Source organism: Buteo buteo, chromosome 13 (assembly GCF_964188355.1).
Source record: "Buteo buteo chromosome 13, bButBut1.hap1.1, whole genome shotgun sequence".
Lineage (NCBI taxonomy): Eukaryota > Metazoa > Chordata > Aves > Accipitriformes > Accipitridae > Buteo > Buteo buteo.
Genome location: NC_134183.1, coordinates 37,850,123 through 37,872,471, shown reverse-complemented (window position 1 = coordinate 37,872,471; position 22,349 = coordinate 37,850,123). Strand labels below are relative to the sequence as shown.

The window sequence follows — 22,349 nt, the reverse complement described above, 5'->3', positions numbered from 1 at the left end:
CCCCCATACTGTGTTCTGTTGCCTTTATTGATAAACCATTTGTTTATACCAGTAATGGTAGAAAGGGTATTTCTGTTGGAAGAGCTGATACTTCCCTGTTATGGGAAGTTGTTGTGCAAAATACTCGCGGTGGGTTGACTTTGGCTGGCTGCTGGCTGCCCAGCCAGCTGCTCTCTCACTCCGCTCCTCAACAGGATGGAGGGGGAGAAAAGAAGATAAAAAGTTTGTGGACCAAGACAGGGAGATCACTCGCCAGTTATTGTAACGAGCAAAACAACCTTGACTTGGGGAAAAATCGCATTTAATTTCTTGCCAATGAAAATAAATTGGGTGGTAAGAAAACGGAGGCATAATCGAAGACATCTTTCCCTGCCCTTTTCCCATTTCTCAGGCTCAACTTCCCGCCTTCTGCAGATTCTTCTGCCTCCTGCTCCAGCCTGGTCTCCCCAGGGCAGCACCCGGAGCTGCCCTTCCTCCTCTTCCTCCTCTTGCTCTGACCTGCCTGTTGCAGGGCTGTTTCTCACGCTTTCCTCACTGCTGTGCAGTGGTTTCCCCTTTCTTGGATATGCTTTCACAGAGGTGCCACCAGCTTCGCTAGCTGGCTCAACTGTGGCCTCTGTGGGGCCGCTGTGGAAACGGCTGGAACCAGTGGCAACCATGTCCAACGTGGGGAGTCCCCAACCTCTTCTCACAGAGGCCACCTTGGCAGCTCCCCCACTGCCAACACCAGGACGTGGCCAGCCAAAACAAACGTGAAGCCATTCAGTGGACTTTGGGTATTTCTGGAGAACATTTTTACTCAAAAGGGCGACACGTTTGTTGTGCAGTGCTGCCGGGTCAGCATGGCAGTGGTCGCTTTGTGTTGCGCTGTGGAAAAACTCAGTTCTCAGGTACACTAATGTGAGAAAGAGAAATATTTACAATATGAACAAATGCAATTTTTACCTTATGGCGCTATATGTAAGGCATGTAGACTGTAAACTTGAGAGTGGAACATATACAAGAACTCCTCTCTTTGTGAGTACTAGAGGGTATCTGCGTTCCACTGCAAGTGAATCAGTAGCTCTTACAGAATATGGTTCAAACTGTGTTTATTTGGATGTAACAGGCAGAGAGACTATCTTGATTTTTGCCACTTCTGTGCTATATACTCATTAAGGATAGCAGCAACACTGGAGAAGTGAGCAGAGGTTATTTGCATGTCTCCTCCCATTTTTGAGGACTCAAAAGACTTCTGTTTTGTTGTCGACATTTGCTTGTTTCTAAAACTACTTTTTTTTAATCAGTACTTTTATTACTGGTTGTATTTGCCTTTATGCCAGCTGTATTTAGCATTGTGCTATCAAATGTTAAGGTTTTTAAAGAGTTGGAGAGCAGCTTAATTTTTTTAAAAACTATGTTCATGAATCTTGACTTGGACTTCAAAGTTTGGTGTCATCTTCAGAATACCTCTAACTTGTTACTTTTTGAACTTCTCTATTTCCTATTTGCAGGCCTTCCCAGGTTCACCAGTCAGCCAGAATCATCATCTGTCTATAAAGGAAACAGTGCAATCCTTAACTGTGAAGTCAATGTTGACCTTGCACCGTTTGTGAGGTGGGAGCAGGATCGCCAGCCAGTCTTTCTGGATGATCGTGTATTTAAATTACCAAGTGGAGCTCTAATTATTAGCAATGCTACTGATCTGGATGGAGGACTCTATCGCTGCATCATTGAAAGTGGTGGGACCCCCAAATACAGTGACGAAGCGGAGCTCAAAATTCTTCCAGGTATTGATCTGTTTTTATTTTTTAAAAAAAACAGTAATTAAAACATTAGTCAAGCAATAGGAGGAAAACACCTAACAAGAATGCTTACAAAGGGGAACTCATGAGAATCTGCTGTGTTGCATTTTTGTGTATTTTAAGTTGAACTAAGCGTAATATGTGTCGTGGAAGCTGGTGGTTGGATTTGTTTTGGTTTTGGGTTTTTTTCTATATAGCTTAAAATGAGTGCAGGCACTTAAGCTAAAGGGTTTTGGCCCTTGGGAAGACTAACCTATATCTTGCAGTTGGGAAACAGAAAAGCAAAATCAGTTATCGGTGTTGAAGCCCTTTGCAGCAATGGTTGGAGATAGGCCGGAGACACATGCATACTATTTTGCTGTATTTAATGGTTTAGCTTTTAAGGGCTTTTGGGGAAGGACTTCTAAAAAGTCACTAGTAATACACTTCCATTGTGACATGTTACAAGGAGGGAGCTGACTGTTTCTTTGAGTATAAAAGTTTGGGGACCTCTAAGTTTCTCAAGCTTGAATCCCATGTTTAAAATACTGTTGAAGTTTCCAAAAGAAATTGGTGCTTAGTCCCATGCTCTTAGGATGCTTAAGCTGAGGCACTTTTGTTCTTAGCAAGAAAAATCAAAACATTTCAGAACAACAGGCATAGCTAAACCTTTCAAAATAAAAAGTCATCTCCCCTTTTGGGGTCTGGAGAGTTCCCCAAAGGGTCCAATGCTCAAAGAATCAGAAATTCCTAAATATTGGGACAATTAAAAGTCCAGTTCTCATGTAAACTGTTTCTACCTTTAGTGTGTTCTGTTTCACGTGACACTATTGCACAGAGCTGTGTGTCACCAGATGTTCTAACACAAAGTTTTGAAAATCGATCAATAATAAGACAGGAATGTGAATCTCACTTTCCCAAACTAGGGAAGTACGAGCTGTGCTTTGTATGGGTTTTCATAATTCTTTCCAGAATTTTATGCTGTCTCTTCCGAATTAGTCTTCATGTTGGAATTCTGATTCAAGTTTTACTTCTTGGAGATCTGCCAGAGGGGGTTGCTGAATTTCCATTTTTGGAGGCTTTAGGGCTAGGCTGAGCAATGTCATGGTTGGCCTGACCTAGCGTTGGCAACCGGTAGGACCTCAAGCAGGTGGTGGCATCTTCAGAGGTCCCTTTCAATGAATATTTCTGTTTTTCATGACTCTGTCACTTTTCTACTTAAAATACTAAAATATACTTTAAAATAACCCAATTTTACAATTGCAGTTCTCTTTTAAAGTTGAGGTTATTTGCTAGGCTTTGGAAATTAATCACGTTTGAAGTAGGATTTTGTTTCATTAAGTTCTTTAGCCTTTCTGAAAAGAAAGCCTTATCTTTTCTTCAACTAAGGATATAGTTTTTGAAGAATAGCACTTTTGGAAAAGATGCTTAATTGAATTATTTTAGTTTGGTTTGCCTTCATGTTTCTACAGCCCCTCAAATGAATGCTTAAGACTTCTGTGATTTTTGTCGATTGAAGCTTTCCTGATTAAACCTCTATATTTTGTTGATCTTTTGAATTCTTTTGATTCCAGATGTAGTTTACTTGCTTTTGTAATGTTTTGCTGAAGGTGACTAAATATAACTTTATTAGGGAATACAAAAAATGCTGTTTCATTGCTCAGTCATGAGTCTGAATGTGTTGATAGTGAAGTTTTGTGAAAATCCCTCCCAGCAGGCATTTTTTGTTTTCTTCTGTTTTTTTTTTTTTTTAAGTGGGATTAAACTGTTGCACAGGAAGTGTGCTCAATCTTGAGTGGCCCCATAATTGATTGTTTGGTCTGAGATGTATTTGAAAGAAGAATTTGAATTAATCTATTCTTCACTTGTTTTATTCCATTTTTAAATTATCTGATGTGCGCCTGACAGCAACCCCACCGCTCTGCTTCTGAATCCTTGAAATACACCCAAAACACACTTGCATCACACAGATTTGCATCCACAGACAGTGTTCTACTTTTTCTGATAGTGAGCTTCTTTAGAGCATTCAGTCTGCCTTTCATCTGCCGCTGAGCAAGCAGGAGGATACATTTCTGAGCTCTGCTACTTGGTAGCAGGTGCTTTCATAGATAGGAATGCAGAGAAAAAAAAAATCACTTAATTTTTCAATCTAGTTTCTGCTAATGTGAGAACTGAATTCGTTTTTGTGAGCTTGGAGCATTAATGAGTTCTGTCTCCAGTGAATCATACCGGCTCCTCTCCCTAGCGTAATGATTGCTTGCTGGCAATGTGTTATATCCATTTTTTGCAACTTGGCTTGCTCCATATGCCACTCCAGGTCACTCTCACTGTGTTACCCGCTTGTTCACACATGGTCTTATTTCTGGCGCAAGCAGACTAGTTCCCTCTAAGAGGGAATGTGGGCAGAGCTGCTATGATAGTTTGTGTGTGGGCCTGAGACAGATGGTGTGATCCAGGATTGCTCGAAGTTTGGCTCCTTCTGCCTAGGACAATTCTGAAACATGATTTCCATCCGGCCTGCTTCTCTCGAATACCCTGGCAACCTCATCGTGTTATACCTTGGAGCACGTGCATGCCCTTAGCTTAGTGCTGTAAACACTCAATTATTGTTTTTAGCACTTTGAGCTGAAGAACACCAAACCCAACAACTTTCAGAAATTCCTGCAAGTATCGCGTAGGTCCCAGGTGAGACAGGGGCCAAATACTGTGCGTGATAGGCACAGAATGGGCTTCAGCGAGCAAAAGTAGTGTAGGTACAGGATAGTTTGCCCCCACTGAGGGGACCAAAAATAGCTTGTCTGATTCTGGAGCTTGCTTGTCATCAAACTTGTCAGCGCACATCTGAGTATTGAGAATACAGCACTTAATGCAGCATAAAGACTGGGATTTTTGAGCAGTTGGCAGAAAGAGTTATGATAACTAACACAGCAGAAATGCTGTAGCTGGTATGTAGGAACTCATTTCCTCTAATTATGGTGCAAGGCACATGCTGAAGTTACTGCAGAGAAAAAGGGTGCAAACTGCATCTTTTGTCCAGGTGTTACTGAGGCCCCTTCATGAGTTGGTCACAGTTCTAGTTAAAATTGATTATAGAACCTTTTTCCTAAGGTTACATTTTGAATAGTCATGGATATTTTTAGGAAAGTAGAAAAATAGCCTTTTGTTCTGAATATTTACAGTGTAGATTGCTGGACAGCCTTTATTGGTGGGTATGTTTTCAATTCTCTCAGTCAAAATGGCCTTTTCCTGTAGTAAAAGAGCGTGTAAATATGCACTTTGCTTGTGCTTGTTTTTAAGGGGGTGGGGGAGAAAAAAGAAACAAAATCATCTCCAGCCCAATTCAAAGCAAAATCAAAACTACTTCAGAGGATTCACTGTTTTCATAAGGATGGAAAACCATGGTGGATTTTTTTTTTTTAGGATAAAGGTTGTGTTACTTCAGCATGCAAGTTGCCTAGTTATTTTATTTCCCTTAGGGTTGACTCTCTACTGCAGTAGTTTCATTTTCCAGTGTATAAAAGCACTTTCTCAGGCAGCTATCCGAGGAGGTCAGGAGATTGCCCAAGGTTGGCTAGACAAAGTCGAACTTATAGCTGTCTTTACTAAATCTCTACTAGCTGGTGGAAGTTCCAGTTTCAGGGCTGTAGCTTTAACTGAAATTGTTTCCCAGGGAGTTTGAAGAGTCAGAATCCCAATGGTGGCAAATCAGTTTGTGTGCCTGGAGGAGACGGTAAAGAGTTGTTCACATGGGAGGCTTAGAGAGTCTCTTACAGGAAACTGTTTATGTAGGTAAGATAATGATTGAATGCTGTGAAGATGCGGAATAGAAATTAGATGTTTCATTTGTGTTGTTTTTTGTTTTTCTTTAAATATGATCACCTTCTGATTTTGCATGTGGTAACAACTTTGTAATTTACAAAAAATTTGCAGATCCCGAGGTGCCACAGAACTTGATGTTTGTGAGGCAGCCCTCTTCACTTACTAAAGTTAGTGGGCAAAGTGCAGTTTTTCCATGCGTTGCTGTAGGATTTCCAACTCCATATGTCAGGTGGACAAGAAATGAAGAAGAGCTTACCACAGAAGGGTGAGTAATGGCTAACGTATATATTTTTATATAACGGTAGGAATCCAGCCAGAGTTATGATTTTAGATTAGCACACAACTTGCTTTCTACTTAATTTTAAGCCAGGGGAACAGAAGCTGGTTTTCAAATGCTGAAGGTATTCTAGACTGAATGTTATGACAGGTAAGGTAGTTCATGAGACTTGTGGAACAATCTCAATAGTATTTTTTTATTGCAGACATCTGAAACCACGAAATCTTATTTGAAGCAGGAAGGTTATTAAGAATATATTACTTCTAGATTGCCACTGGAGTAAAAGAAGCAATTGAGGGAATAAGGACACTGCAGAAAAGCTAAGATGTCTTCATATTGGCATATTACGCGTATGAAGCCCTGCACTCACATTACTCTTTCTGCAGTGAAAATGTTCAGTATGCATCTAAATGTTGCATAAAAATTTAAGAATAAGTGTTTAAAGCAGGATTTCATAATTTCTCATTAAAACAGAATATTAAAATGTTAGGCATGATTGGGAAAAAAAAAAGGTGGGCTTTCAGGAATGCATTAAGTGAAAACTATTACACATTGTCATTGCTGGTGTATTCATTCGAAATAATGTAGAAAAATATGTGTAAGAATGCAGAACAAATCTTATGAAGAAAATTTTTGTCCATCTAATGAACATACTTATTAGAACAAGGAAATTACAGATACTTGAATGTCTTCTTAATGTCCCTCAAAGTTGGTGGTGAGATTAATGTAGAAACAAGATAATCATGAAACAACGAGAGGTAAAGTTATATTGTGGCATGGCTGACACAGAAAGCGGCTAAAGGAATATGCAAGTCTCTCTACAGTACCAGTGATAGTAGTATATCTCTTTTTTTTGTCAACTCTTAAATTAAAAAAATCCCAGGGCTTGTAATTTGAACTGTCTTTATCTGGAAAATGCAAGCTTCTGTGGGTAATGACTAACAGTTCTAATACCACTGAGAAATTGTGTTCATGTCAGTCTGATGACACATGATTTAAATTCGTTTTTTTGGTAAATATAAGGAATCATTCACGTACGAAGGATGGTACAGACTCATTAGAGTTGCACAATCAAATGTGGTGAAATGTCAGAATAAATGTGCCTGGTAAGATCTTACTTTGTTTTTCTTGTATGTAAAATGATGTCGTGTCATGTCTTTATAAATTTTTGCTGCCCCGCCGCCCCATCCTTCTCTAGGTTATGTCACATTCAGTGCACAAGGAGGTTAAAGCTTACTTACTAAAGAGCTCTCCTTTTTAGTTTCTTCTCATTTTTTTGACATAGAGCCCAAACTTTCAAATCCTGGTCTCAATCCAATGCTGTTAATTCCCTTATGAGCTTTTCTATGCAGGTCGTCATGATAAGTTCTGAGGGCTTCACAAATATTTTTTTTTTCTTTCCAAAATTCAGAGTGAGAAATTTTGTTGGAGAGCTGAGGCATAACAATTTGAACTGCTTATCACCTGTTTTTTCAGAACATTTAGCATTAGTTTTTAGCATTATGTTCCTTTGTTAGAAGAACAGATTCTGGTTGACTTAAGCAGTAAGTACAAATCCTTCTTTGAACTGTGTGTCAGGTTGCCGGTATGGGGAGTCAGAAGAGTGCTTCCTCTGTGCTGTCACCAGCTCTTTGCTTGAAGCCATTTTTTCTTGAGCATCTTTCCATCGTCACATGGACACTGTGTAGTAAGGCAGAAGCAGGAGCCATAAGGCTGTCAGTTTTCCCAAACATCATTTTACTGAACACTTCTCTACTCCTGCAACAAATGAGCTATGTGCATTCTCTGCGAAGCCCAAGGAAAGCCTCTTGTGAAACTAAAAAGCTGCAGGTGCCTGTATGTTCTTCGAATCTGCTTGTTGCCATGTCCTCTGGATATGTTTTCACAAAGGAGGATAAAGTTGAGAAGACAAAGAAATATTCCTCTTCTATTTGAAATAAATATTTTCTTCTGCTCTAAGATAGAACCAAAAAGGAGTGAATAAGGGTTTTGAACAATTAATATTTTATTTCTTTTGACCTACTATTACTTACAGAACCTTTCTGGTCTGGCTGAAGATGAGTGAGTAAAGTTACCTTGCTGATGAAATTGATTTTTAAAGCTTTTTAATTTTTTTTTTCCTTGTTACAACACTTAGGTGTTTTTTTTTCTTACAGTGAAATGTGTGCTCATTATAGAGTTTACTTTTAAGGTAGGTAAATGAAAAAATTTGTGTGTTTTTTTTTTTTCTTTTTTCTTTCCACTCTGTAGGAGTAAGCTTCCTTCATTGTTCGTTAAAGTGATCAAAGTGCCAAAACTCTTAAGTCTGCTACTCATGACTATGACTTAACAGAGAAGAGATTCAAACAGCACACGATAAAAAGTTCTTAAACTCCATTTACCTCGACAGCTGTCGTATTATTCTTTTGAATAGAATAACTTGAAAATCTTTAGAACTAAAAATTAAGATTCTTTGTTGGAGTAAAGCCTGTGATTAGACTGTTGCAAAATAGGTACCTTAGCTTGTTATGCATGGTCTTTTAATTACAAATTAAATCACATTTAATTTGTATTAAAATTCCCTTTTGATATAAAAGTAAGACTTTTTTTCTTATTAGCATGGCTTTTCTTTATCCCAAGAAAGAACTGATCCTTCTCATCAGGACAGGTTTTACTGTACCTTCTGCCTGGGAAAAGCTCTTAGATCATGGTTTTTGTTTATACACACACACTGCAGACATTAAGATACATGTATGTAGGTATACACACATGTATATACCTATGTATTGATACATGTCTCTGTGTGTTTATGTATGGGGTTAGGAAACAAAATTCGGATAGCATGGTCAGGTATGTCCCCATTTTTTACCCCTTGTTAAATGGTTTAGGCACACAACCTTATTTTTACTTCTGTCTTTTTAACCATGGCAATTCATCTAATATAAAAAAATTAAATGTTTTCCTTTGAAGCTGTATTGCAAAGGAGAATACATGTAGGAGCCTGTATATATAGGAAAACCAAATTATTTTTAACGGTTGGGAGTGGTGGGATTTTGGAATTAAATATTTGTTATAAGACCTGAAAAAATGGAAGGTGTTTAATTTCGATGGAATATTTGTCGAAGACTGCAATAAGATTTATGTTAATGGATAAATATGAGTAAACTTTAATGATGGCAGTCTTGGCACTTGTTCAAACAAGCAGCCTGTAATGCGATACATTGTGAAATTAGTTTGCTGTGATAAAATATTTTCCAAGCCAATTTGAGTGAAAGAGAAGGAAGCTTTGAGTGTTGAGTGAGAAGCTGCTTAAGTTAATGCAATGCTAAAAGTTGCCATTGTAGTAAAACTGTTAGAACTTCAAGGAGACCTTTCATAACTTGTTAAGGATTTTAAAGAAATATAAACGATAGTTAGACTGCTGACTTTTTGGTTCCTCATAAAGAAGTCTATTAAAGACTATGAAATACCCAGGACTTGGGGAAGTCTCAGTCCTCAGAAGCTGAAGAGTAAGAGACTGTTTGGAGAAAGGGTCTCTCTATGCTTTCATCATCCACATGCCCTTCTCTAGGCATTGCTGTCTGGCTTTGGTCTGCTCCTTTCAGGCCATTCTTACTGTATTTACAATTTCAGAGATAAAAACAATCGCAAAGTTGAAAATCGGACCTGATAACCTGTCACTGGGAAAAACATTTGACTTGTGATGAAAGTTTTTTGTTGAATTGGCTTGCTAGTCAAGCTAGTAATCTTGATAATATGTAATAATTTTCTCAAAACTACATTGTTTGAAAAGAAAGGAAAAGGCTAGAACCCTGTTCTAGGTTTATGGTGCTTGTAGCTCCAAACTAGAGCTTCAAAATACAAAGCAAGCCTTGAAGCTCGTATGTATTCATGTGTGCATAATCTTGTGATACAGGGTATACTGCTCGTAGTTCTTTAGGATAGGCACTACGAATGCACACCCACCCTGTCATACCTGGGTTCAGCAGTGCGAATATGCATTCTACTTTTTCAGCTGGATTTCTTCCATAAACTCAGAAGGAGTAATATTTCTGCCAGGAATGTAGAAAATACTGAGAGAAATGGAAGGAACTGGGGAAAGCCACTGAAGTGTAGTTATTTGAATAAATCTTATGTCCTTTACAGAAAACTTTCTAAAGTAAAATCTACTGTATTGTCAATATTACCTGACATAAAAGACTGTAATGAAAATGTTATATACAGGTTGAATAGTTTTTAAGATTTTGCCAACTTTGAGCCTTTCATACTTTTTTTTTTAAATGTCTTGTCTGGCTAAGGATCCTACTGCGTGAGGGACTGGTTTTTAGCAAATGCAGGAGTAATTTTGTGCTTTTGATGATTCTGAAGTTGAAAAGTGAGATTTCAGGTGAAGTGGCTGCCAAGATGGATATTCAGAGCTTGGGAGGCGGGCACAGAGTTTCGAATGTTTGGAAGATTATGTTCTGCTTTGAAACCTTTCCAGTGTGTGGATCAGTATGTGCTCAAACAGCATATATTGTGTATCTTGATTGATATTTGGACACTTACATGGAAGAAATCACAAATGCATGTGCCACAAATTCTTCAAAAAGCTACAGTAAATGAGATGGCTAATCTGAAAATAAACAGTTGAAAGGACCCTGAACAATAACATTATATTTTAATAAGGTTATTGAAGCACAACTAAATCTTCAGCGTTTTGGGGCTGTTGAATTTAGCAAAACTTTATGTCCTTGAAAGATGCCTACAGAAAACTGTAACATGGTTGTATGGTTAATAATTTTCTAAAGTGAGGAGATTGCAAAGCTGAGGTTGCATGTGTGGCACTAATTTTATGCTGTTGCTGTATGCGTTCAAATATGATCACATACATATTCTTAATGCAGGGTTTTTTCCTTAATACTTAACACGAAATGTGTGATATTTTTAATTATTACATACTACTGTTTGCAAGGTACTCTGATTTGTATTAAGTGAATTACACTTGCCCAACTTAGTAAAGGTTAAACATAGCAGAGTAATTATGGAGATTTTTCTGGTAGTTCATTCCACAAAATAATCTAATTTACTGTCTAATTTTATCTGCTCTACTTTACCAAGACTGCAAATAGATTATAAGATGTTTTGGGAATACTAATTTAAGAGGGGGAAAAAAAAAAAGCCAAAACCTCAGGGTATAACTGGCTGTCTGAATACAGTAAATTAATAAAGGCTTACTGTATTTTGTGATAATGAAACACAAAAAAGCATGTGAGTTAGGTATCCAGAGTAGCTCAAGTAATTGTATATTGTGAGTGTGTAACTGCGGGCTGTATGGAATGCATATAAAAGGCTTGAATTTGATTTTCCTGTTCCCTGACATTTGAATGATCAATCTTTGTTGTTTTTAATGACACTTTAAATTATGTTATCACTTTTATATTAAGCTGATTCTTTGTCTCCAGTGTCTGAAATCTGATTGCTTCACTCTTTTGTGGAAATGCTTCGTTGTTCTTACAAAATTAAGATGTTTTTACTTTATTACAAAAGCAGTTTTGCTTTAAGCCCAGAATTCTTCTACAGCCAATGCATACAGAAGGAATCACCAAGGAGTCTGACAGATTAACTGTTTTCTTCCATGTTTTTAACAGCGGTGAACTTGTATTGGATCACATATGGGTAAACTCTGGACTCAACTCTAGATTTTCTTGAGTAAAATGATCAAATAGAATAAAAGCATAGCACACAATTTAGACTGCTGAAAACTATATAACCTTGTTTCTTGATAAAAAGGACAATTCATGTAAACGCTATCACGTTGCAAGCAGTTTGTGAGATCTTATGCAACAAATTTTTGTTGCTTAATGTGACAGCGTCTAGTAAGGTTTAATAGTTTTAGTAACATCTTAATTGCTGGTTAGTAACCATGATAGTCTACTGCCTCACAATGCACATTACTTTGCTTTTTCAGCAGCTGGTTATGGGAAAATGAACATCATAAGGGACGTGTTGCTTTTAGATGGATAACTATGGAAATTGGTAGATATCCAAAAGAAGGCACTATTTGTCATCAAAATTACACTAACAGTCTCTATAGCCTTTTATCATTCCTTTGCAATTGTTTTAGTCTCAGCTCTCACATAGAGTCACTTCTTTCTCCACAGCCTTCCTTCTTGTTTTGTATGCTGTCATTGATAGATCTAGCACATTTACCAATTGGCTCCATTTATTTCTGCATTCATCTTACCCTCAGCAGATTATATGCTACTTGGATTAATTTAAGTCGCTGCGAATGCTAGAACAAATAATCAAAGAAGCTATTTTACATGATAAAAGGAAATACAAAACTGTATATGTGAATGTGTCAAGGTCCAGACTTGTCTCACTCATTTATTTTTCTTTAGGTGTGGTTTTAGTGCAGACTTAACATGTCTAATGTGCCATTCTCACAAATAAGTTTCAGTGACATTGTTTCTGTTCACCTTGAGAATGTTTGAAAAGCTCTTCTGTGTTTGTGGACTGTTGGTGTCCAGATGCAGACAAAGAGTTTCAAGAAGCGGGCACAGCATCGTTTTCATAGATCTTTTTAGATGGTCGTAGAGCTTTCTTAGATGGGCTAACTTCAACAAACTTGTGTGGTTTAAATCTAATGAATTTCCCCGGGTAGAATACAGGTGAATAGATGTATTGGGTTTGTGTGGCAACGTTTTGGTAGTGGGGGCAGAGGGGTTACAGGGGTGGCTTCTGTAAGAAGCTGCTGGAAGCTTCCCCGGTGTCTGACAGAGCCAATGCCAGCCGGCTCTGAGATGGACCCGCCGCCGGCCAAGGCCAAGCCCATCAGCGATAGTGGTAACGCCTCTGTGATAACATATTTAAGAAGGAAAAAAGTTGTGGGACACACAGAAACGGCAGCCGGAGAGGGGAGTTGAGAACATGTAAGAGAAACCCTGCAGACCCCAGAGTCAGTGCAGAAGGAGGGGAGGAGGTGCTCCAGGTGCCGGAGCAGAGATTCCCCTGCAGCCCGTGGTGATGAAGACCATGGTGAGGCAGGCTGTCCCCCTGCAGCCCAGGGAGGTCCATGGTGGAGCAGATCTCCACCTGCAGCCCGGGGAGGACTCCACGCCGGAGCAGGTGGGTGCCCAAAGGAGGCTGTGACCCCATGGGAACCCCGCGCTGGAGCAGGCTCCTGGCAGGACCTGTGGCCCTGTGGAGAGAGGAGCCCACGGAGCAGGTTTTCTGGCAGGACTTGTGACCCCGTGGGGGACCCACGCTGGAGCAGTGTGCTCCTGAAGGACTGCAGCCCGTGGAAAGGACCCATGCTGGAGCAGTTCATGAAGAACTGCAGCCTGTGGGAAGGACCCATGTTGGAGAAGTTTGTGGAGGACTGTCTCCTGTGGGTGGGACCCCACGCTGGAGCAGGGGAAGAGTGTGATGAGTCCTCCCCCTGAGGAGGATGAAGCAGCAGAAATAACGTGTGATGAAATGACCGTAAACCCCATTCCCCATCCCCCTGCGCCACTGTGGGGGGTAGGTAGAGAATCTGGGAGTGAAGTTGTGCCCAGGAAGAAGGGAGGTGTGGAGGGAAGGTATTTTAAGATTTGGTTTTATTTCTCATTACCCTACTCTGGTTGATTGGTCATAAGTTGAGTTAATTTTCCCCAAGTTGAGTCTGTTTTGCCCGTGATGGTAATTGGTGAGTGATCTCTCCTGTCTTTATCTTGACCCACAAGCCCTTTGTTATATTTTCTCTCCCCTGTCCAGCTGAGGAGAGGGGAGTTATAGAACGGCTTTGGTGGGCACCTGGCATTCAGCCAGGGTCAACCCACCACAATAGAATAGGAGTAAGTGGGAGAAGCGGAGGGGAGGGGAGGCAATACAGTTTTGGCAGCTCCTGTTCACATCTCCTTTGTACAGATTTTTCTTGCTTGGGATAGGAGACGGATCATCCTTCACTATCACATCTCCTTTGTACAGATTTTTCTTGCTTGGGATAGGAGACGGATCATCCTTCACTATCTTTGATTACCACTAAAGCTCCTATTTTTTTCTATGTATTAATTTTTCATCTGATCCATGATAGGAGGCTTCTGCCTTTTTTTGGCTGCTATGACAATACAATACATATCGAAATACTCCAAGATATATCTTATCTTCTCACTTTCTGTCCTCAAACCCCTGTCAAGCAGTTCCAAAACAGAGTTTAATGACAAACTTCTCACTGTTTTCCTCTTAGCTAGAACCTGTTTGCATTGGTGTCCACGTAATCCTCTACTATTTCTTCAGGCATTCCTCTTTTTAAAGCTCCTGATACATTTTTTTCAAACTTAGTTATATCTTCACTCAAATTCCCTACACTTCTTACAAAACAAACTTTTTGTAGTTGTCTTGTTACTAGATCATGGAAGTAGGATGCCTTTCCTCACGGTATAGCTGGATAGGACATCTCCCTGGATGCATTTTTAATGTACTGAATCAGAAATTTGATCAACAATTACAGTAGCATCATAAATCAATATTAATGTGGCAGCTAGGTGAGTCAAAAGTCTTTGTGTCCTAACAATTTACCTTTCGAAGCAGGTAGGAGCATTGGTTTTACTAACATAATTCTAGTAAAATTTCAAATGAAGAAAGCAATTAAGTTGATTTTGGTACATTGGCCACTCCACAGAGACCAAAAAAGTTTATTGTTCTAATGTGCTATTCAGTTAATATTTTGAAAGAATTCAATCTATTCCTGTCCACTAGGGCATTGCTTGATAATGCCAGAAAGGAAGCCATCTGGTAGACTCTTTCGTTTTTCTCAGCTGCAAATAAGAATGGTTCTGGATCAGCATCCAGTCATGATTTGTTGTCTTGGCTTGGGGTTTTTGGTAACGTTGCTGGCATTTTATTGTGGATGCTTGGAGCGATGAAGAATCTTGGAAAACTCTTGTATGAGTTTGTATCATAGGAAGGGGAATGATGGTTGCAATGGGAGAAGGGTGTTGAGGGTACTACTTGTAGCATAAAATGCTACATTTAGCATAAAAAGCAGATAGTTTATAAAGGCTGAATTATGAACACACCCCCCCCCCCCTTTACAAGTCAGAGGGAGAAAATTCTATAGAGAAACTTAGCCAAATTATTGAATTTGTCTTTTGAAAATTTTTTTAAGTTGTATCTTATTCTGAAATCTCACATCTTATTGAAATGGCTATCTTTCTACAAAAAAATCAATTACTATACACTATACATTACTGTTCCTTATGTTGTACAGGCATAAGTCTGGCATGTTATAGTTCACTTAACTTTTCAAGCAATAAGTCATTCCAGCTCTATCTGCAAAATGGTGTTGGTTTTTTTTTTATGATGTGGTGGTGTTATTTTATTTTTCTTAAGTTTTAGTTCCTATTGTCTAAATACCTTGAATCACATTTAATTAAGAAGAACTGAAGCTTAAAGTGCGAAAAGGTGAGCTACTCTTGTGGAATTGATGTAGTTGAACATAATTTTAAATGTGAAGCCAAAGTATGGAATTTGACCATCTAGTTAAAAATTCCTCTCTAATGTGGCTCCTTGTAAATGGCACCCAGGAATATTATATATAAACACTTCTTCAATTTATGCAGACATTTCAGGCAGAGGACTTGTGTGTGCTTCTCTGGTAACACTTTAAGTCAATTTGTCCATCAAATCACCCGTATGTCCTGTTTTGCACAGCTACGAAAGATTTCTTCTGCTTGCGGGAGGCAGTCTGGAGATCAGTGATGTTACGGAAGAGGATGTTGGGACATATACCTGCATAGCAGATAATGGAAATGAGACTATTGAAGCTCAAGCAGAACTTACAGTTCAAGGTAGGCTGAATATTTAATTTTCAGAGAGAACAGATCTCCAGATGACTTTTCACAAGAGTTTTATTGTCTGATCAGTTAAGACACTGGTGGTTTTTTTGTGCCCTGTTTAAAAAAAAAAAACAAAACAAACAAAAACACAAAAAACCACACAAAACAACCACCCATCCACCCCAATTCTGTTATATTGTGTCCTATGTTACTCTGACTTATTATTCAAACTGCTTATAATTTCATAAATATTCAAATGAGGAATTTGCTTATATAATACATCTTGAGCCTGGTTAAAAGCTGCTGTATATGCTCATGTAATATTAAATGTGATCAATGCCATATACTTTTCTAAAGGAGGACAAAGGTCACAGTGTAGCTAATCACATCTGAAAATCGACCTATAATACTACTAGGTCTTCCTTGTAAAAGGCATATATAAAGTATTTTTCATAATCCTCAAACATACTGTTGTTTTCAAGGAGCTTGACAGAAGATAAAAGCTGAGATACTTATTTAGTAATACATGATTTATTGTGTGTATAACTGTCTTCCTTACTCTCAAAAGCTATTTTTACTAGAAACAGCACTGAAATGTTGATAACACTGTTTTAAAAACATCTTATGGAACCTGTGCAAATAAGGTAGACTTGTTAAGGAGCAGGAAAAAAAAGTGTAAGTTTGGCTTCTTTACCTTTCTTACATTTCATGAGGAAATCTGTCACTTTTTTTTTATTAATTGGATCTTAATATTGGTTTAAAACTCTTCAGCTAGAATTTGCTGGCATGTTAAGAGTGGTTCATATATACAGTATCCTTGTAAGAGCTTAACTGACGTGTTTTGCAATGGATTGTGGTACCAGAAAGTTTGTCTTAAAAGTATGTCTGAAGGGATAAATTTAATCACTGAACAACCATAAAGGAAGGCTTCTCTATAGATGAAACCTTTATGACAAAAAAGGTATTGTTTTATGGTGTGGGTTAACTATTCTTATACCATGTAGTGTTAATGTAAGGGCATGTTAGCAGAGTTCTTGCTTCTCTGTCAAAACAGTGTATGAATGTTTTGACAAATTTTAGTACTCAAGGCATATATACTTAAGGTAATACATTTTACATGTCTTACTTGGAACTTCTGAAGTATGGCTGTGTTTCCGGTACAGAAGAGTTGGAGAAGGTCAGTTGGGTTTAAAAGAAAAATATTAAGGAGGGAGAACAAGTTTTCAAAGGAAGTTGATCATTGAGCTGCTCAGTATTGAACAGCTAATGTATTCCTCTTTAGGAAGGTGGAGTATGAAGGAAGGTTTATATTAGCATCCACTGCATTTCTGCATTTTGTCATGGCTATATTTAACCATGTCTATGTAAAACTGAACATTAATAAGGTGCAGAATTTGTTTATGAACAAATTGGGGGACTATTCTCCTGAAAGTACATTGTCAGTGCTTGCTTAGCACTGTTATCTGCTACCTGTAACGTAAGCTTCATCTTGCTTTTTATTCCCCACTGGTCTTGGGACTAGCTTTCCAAGCAAGTCTTCTGCTTTCTGTAGGTTACTGGTACAGCAGCATTTTAGCTAACTCTGCCCTTCTTTAAAAGTTGGGGAAGAATATCTGAAAAATGCATTTTCTGTGAGGCCTGTTCAAATGCAATATAGCTTTACTTTGACTCAAAGCATTTTGAAAGCCAACAAATTCTGGTCATGCAGAAAAAAACCCATGTTTTTCTTACCTTGTCTCTTGGGCCAAAAGAATAAAGATAGGTGCTCTGTGTTTTTAAATACTTACATGCTTGATGCTTCATAGCACTTTATGGCGGTTTTACACAACTCACTGTGTGCTGTGTTTAATTCAGTTCCAACCTATATATTTTGCAGAATTGGTATGAGGCTTTGAGTTTTATGGCCAATGGCAGAAATTAGTAATGTGAATTGATATGATACACTTAAGCCAAGCAAGTCATAGGTAAGACTGAGATTATAGCCTTAATGGGTATATAGCCAGGTCACTTGGGGAACGAAAGTGATCTTGAGATCACTCTTTGCTCCTTATCTAAACTAATGTAAGTGATTTCTTTATTTGGTTGGAAAGATTTAGAATATGTTCTGCCGGTTCTTTTATGCTGATTTTTTCTTATATACCTGGCACAAAAAAAGAGGTATTTCTTTTAATGCTTGAGTATTAAAATATATTACAGATTATACAGAATGCATTTTGGAAAGTTGCATTTCTAACTTCTTAGTTCTAATCTTAATTCTACTTTTCTTTGAGAGGTCACTATAGAGAGTAATTGTATTTCTGCATTACTGTTATTTGGTGAAGGGTTGAATACTTTGAGTAACTGTTATCGGATCACTGTATCATTTTCTTCTAGACTAGAAAAATTGTCATCTCTTTGCACCCAATAACTGCATGATCTTGCTTTAATTTAAGCTGCTTCTGTCATTCTTAGAAATTAGTCTAGCAGAAGTTCACACAAGAAATCCATTTTTTGGGGTACTGAATTCCTTTGTCTCATCTATTTTTCCGCATCCCTTTCTTGAAGCACCTGGGGCTTTTTTGTTTGGAGATTTCAGTAGCATACCAGAGGTTGTACTAAGGCAGTCAGTCTTTGTTTCCTTCTATTAACATTTCACGATGGCAATTCAGTGAGACATTTGTAAATCTCTGCTGAAGTGTGGGTAAGATGGCATTGTTCGACAGTGTTAGGACAGTTATAGTGAAATGGCGTTCTTGTTGATGCCTCTTAACTGGGATTTCCCTGCAGTGCCAGAATCGGGTTGACTGAAACTTGCAGGTAGTTAGAAACAACGCGCTTTATCCAGTTGCAAGCTTAAATTGTGCACAGAATAAAAAGAATGCTTGTTAAATGTTACTTCGTTCCAAGACCAGCTTTTCTATATCCTTTAACAAGGATATAAAAACCTGGAAGCTAACATGCTTTCTCTTTGATGCGGTACCAGTGGCAGCAAGCTACCATGCATCCGCTGCGTTGGACTGATTACCTGTATACCTGTTCTTCTGTGGTGGTAAGGACAAAATTGGTGACCTTCATCATTAAAGGGTAGGGTACTGTGAAGTGTCTCACTGTCACGTGTGCTGTACTCAGCTGGCGAGGAGGAGGTACATTTTTCTGTGCTGCTTGTGTGTTTGCATAAGGTAAATGGGAGATAGCTTATTTCCAAGGGCATACAAGTATATGAAGTGGTCAGCCCTGGGGGTTCATGTTTTTTTCTGTTAAATTTGGCACCATTTTGTATTCAGATAAATGTTACCTTAAACTAATGCAGTTTACTCAGATCCTCTTGTTGGTGATACCTGAAGATATCATCTGTTTCACGTACCTAGAGACAGTCTGTTGAATAAGCTACCCTGTGTAATTTAAAAAAAAAAAAGTGTTAGAGGAACCTTCTATTGCCCTAAAGTTTGCTGAAAAAAAAAATTTAATTTCCCTACATACATCACAGAAGGGCTAAATCTGGAAAAATGACTTTAGAAAGGAATACTTGACTAGAAAGGTACTTAGGGGTCCAGAAGAACATTACACAAATTTGTTTCCTCACTCTATCTACAATGTGTGTCTGGGAGCTAGAGTTATGAGAATTTCATTTTATTCAGAGGATGATGGAAAATTAATGGGATATTTTGGTGAAGACTGTTCTAAGAATATGCAAAAGGTATGCAGTACAGGTCCTGAGAATACAGGAAAAAATAGCATTTCATTATTGGTGAAAGTAAATAGTAGTATTGAAAGTATGTTTAGTTGAGAAATCATTTACATTTTAGATGGGTTTGGAGAGAAGAATGTGTTTTTTAAGTAGCCTACATTTTTGAGGAGGGCAAAAGAAAGAATCATAAATGAATACCTGTTTTTGTCATTAGTAACATTCTTTTTACCTTTACTGGTGAAATATCTTTTGAATTTCAACCCTTTGTTAAACCCGGTTATTCTTTGATATGGTATGAAGGGATTTTTTTTTCTGAAATGCTCAGGGAATTCAAAATACTAAATAATCTAAAGTATGTCTGTGAAGATGACAGGTTTTGGTGTAGCTTCTATCAGCTGCCTGGAATTAATTCTGTATATACTGCTGAGTGACACCAGCTGTTGCTGCCCTCCTCTTAGTGTGGCTGTGCCCACTGCAAAGGTGGGCACTGTCTCCACATCTCCTCCCCACAGTCCCCCTGTCATCTCTTGGCTCAGCTGCTTTTTGTGAGCTCTAAGGCACTTCAGTTAACTTAAAACAGACTTTTTCAGGCTGGTTTGAGCTGTCTTAGATCACTGTGATGACAGTGGGTGAGGGAGCAACTGACTGAACAGCTCAGCGATGGATCTGTTGGAAGTGCAATTTTCAGGCCTTTTCCTTGAAAAGGAGGAGATGCGTGTTGCCACAAAGTGAGGAGACACCTTGAAGCAAACTCAGAAGACTGCTCGGCATCAAACAGTTACAGAAAATAATTTCTAGTTATGTGTGCGCAAATTAGAGATTTCATGTACCCATATCTCATGCACCAAATTTTTTACTACCGCATTTGAGAAGTGGTTTGAATATGGAAGAGAACATGAAATGTCCCCGGAGAAGATCTGTGCCTGAGAGAGTCTCAGCCCCTAAAGTTTAACATCTCTGAATCGCATCCACATTTGAGATAAATGTGGATATCCTAACTTTAGGGATAAATATCAAATGGATGAAATGTGTGTACAGCTTTGTACTGACACTTTTCCTTGAGTTAATCTTGGACACAAAAAGCGTATATCATCACAGTCTCGGGCCAAGCACCTTGAAGGTACCTTTGCCAGGGTAGGTTACTTCCCATGAAGGGAGGCAATAATTTGGTGTTTGAAAATCTTTGGTAGAAAGTCAAATTTCTATGAGCTGTGTTGACAGTGTTCCTCCCCCTTGCTGTCAGCAGGAGGAATGGTGCTGGGTACCAGATTTATTTACAACACATGTAATGAATTTAGAGCACTGGAAAAATTTGTTTTGCTCTCACCAGCAATGAAAGAATCTGTAGTATTTCCGTTAGATAAGAGTGGGAAGTGATGAAAGAAAAGCTGGGGAAACAAGCAGTAAATGTATTTAAAATGCAGTTGGCTGGCTTCTGTTCAGTCTAAAACCTGTGGCCTGGAAGAGCCATAGTGGCAGTTAAATACCAAGAAGGTTATAAGTTCATTCTTCATCTGGGAAATATTTCAAATTTATTGCTGTGCCAAGCACCCCTGGGATTTCTGCAAATACTGTGACGTGGGTTAGATCACTGTGTGAGCTTCCCTTCGCCTGTCTTGGTACTTATGTTGTAGATAATGAGTTTAGAGGGACTTACTTTCTGTTGAAATATTTACTGCAGTTAATACTGAACCACAAAATAATAAACCAAAAAAAATTCCATTTTCATTTTCCTTATAAACTGATATGGCAGGTCTGAAGTCTTTAAAATAAATGAATCATTGCATTTGTGTGAGAAGAGTCAGAATTGCTCTTTTTTGTTGTCTGTGTTATTACCTTTCAATGTTTTTTGGAATTGCAGGACATTGGCTCTTGAGTCATGTAGGACAGCATTCAGTGCCTGATAGCGTATCTTAAATACTATACATTAAATGCCTTGCTGTGTTAATGTACTAAAATTAAAAATAAAAAAGGAAAGCTTTGGTTTTGGGTATCTGTGGTGATAAATTAGAGGTTGCACATGGCAATAGGCTGATCACTACCTCATTTGTGCTGCCAGAGGAAATTGCATGGGAAAAATACAGATGCAGAATTAGTGTTTTGATAGAATTATCGATTTTGTGCTTTGAAAGGAAATGCTGGAAATATTTTCAGTATAGCTGAAAACCCTTCTGCTAATGGCAAATCCTTATTCTGCAAAAAATACGTATAGCAATGCTGGTCTTGCAGCGTAAAAAACATTTTTTGTGCTTTCTACGCAAGGGCTGTGTAGTAATTTAGATAATAAAAGAAAGCGAGATAAAGTCTATATTTTTGTCTAGCCAATAGGTTTTAAATTAATAGTCAGTGACAGAAATTAGATTTGAAAAGATGATGTTATTACAACGCAGCAGAACCGTAGTTGGTTGGTGGTCTAGACTATACCAGCTGAAGTATTCCTCTTGTCGGTGTAGCATACCTAATGCATTGTCATGCACAAAACCATCTGAGATGGTGAAATTTACGGTCTCTAACACTTGGAACAAGCTTTGGCACACCCAAAAGAGGAAAGAAACTTAGTTTTCACAAATCTATGAAAGGTGTCTGTAGGTCTGACTTTCTGGGAAGCGATCTGTAACCTTTGTAGTCATTCCACTGTATTTTTCATTTAGCTGTTTGCTCTTGGAGTAATGGGTGCTTTTCTAGTACAGAAGACACTGGTTATTGATGGCAGGTAAATTATTTTAAGTTTTTGTGTTTGAAGATCTTGGCTTAAAAACTAATTGTGATTATGCTCCTACTAATATATGAATACTTTTTGATTTTTATTTATGGGTTTAATTACTGTTGTTTATACTTAGAGATGCTGTAGTCTGAAGCTGTTGATGAGGCTTTAAAACAGTTTGAAAAATGGCTCCCCTTTACACTATTATTGAGAAACAGGACTTCAGTCAAATAGCTCCCCTCGTATCATTAAAATAAGGTGAATGTGTACCAGGAAGTGTGAGGTGAGTCAAAATGTGTGGCCCTTTACCCTTAGCTTTATTTTAAACATCTCATTT

At 38.3% G+C, this 22,349-nt stretch overlaps 1 protein-coding gene across 5 annotated transcripts in view; it reads left to right on the top strand.

Moving 5' to 3' along the window:
* Positions 1–22,349, top strand: part of NEO1 (neogenin 1) — a 215,817-nt gene that overhangs the window by 86,754 nt on the left and 106,714 nt on the right. For all 5 annotated transcript variants that reach the window (XM_075045715.1, XM_075045712.1, XM_075045711.1 and 2 more), the window contains exons 3-5: positions 1,494–1,769; positions 5,694–5,847; positions 15,517–15,653. In XM_075045715.1, coding sequence (XP_074901816.1) covers positions 1,494–1,769; positions 5,694–5,847; positions 15,517–15,653 — 567 coding nt within the window. The remainder of the gene's footprint in view (positions 1–1,493; positions 1,770–5,693; positions 5,848–15,516; positions 15,654–22,349) is intronic.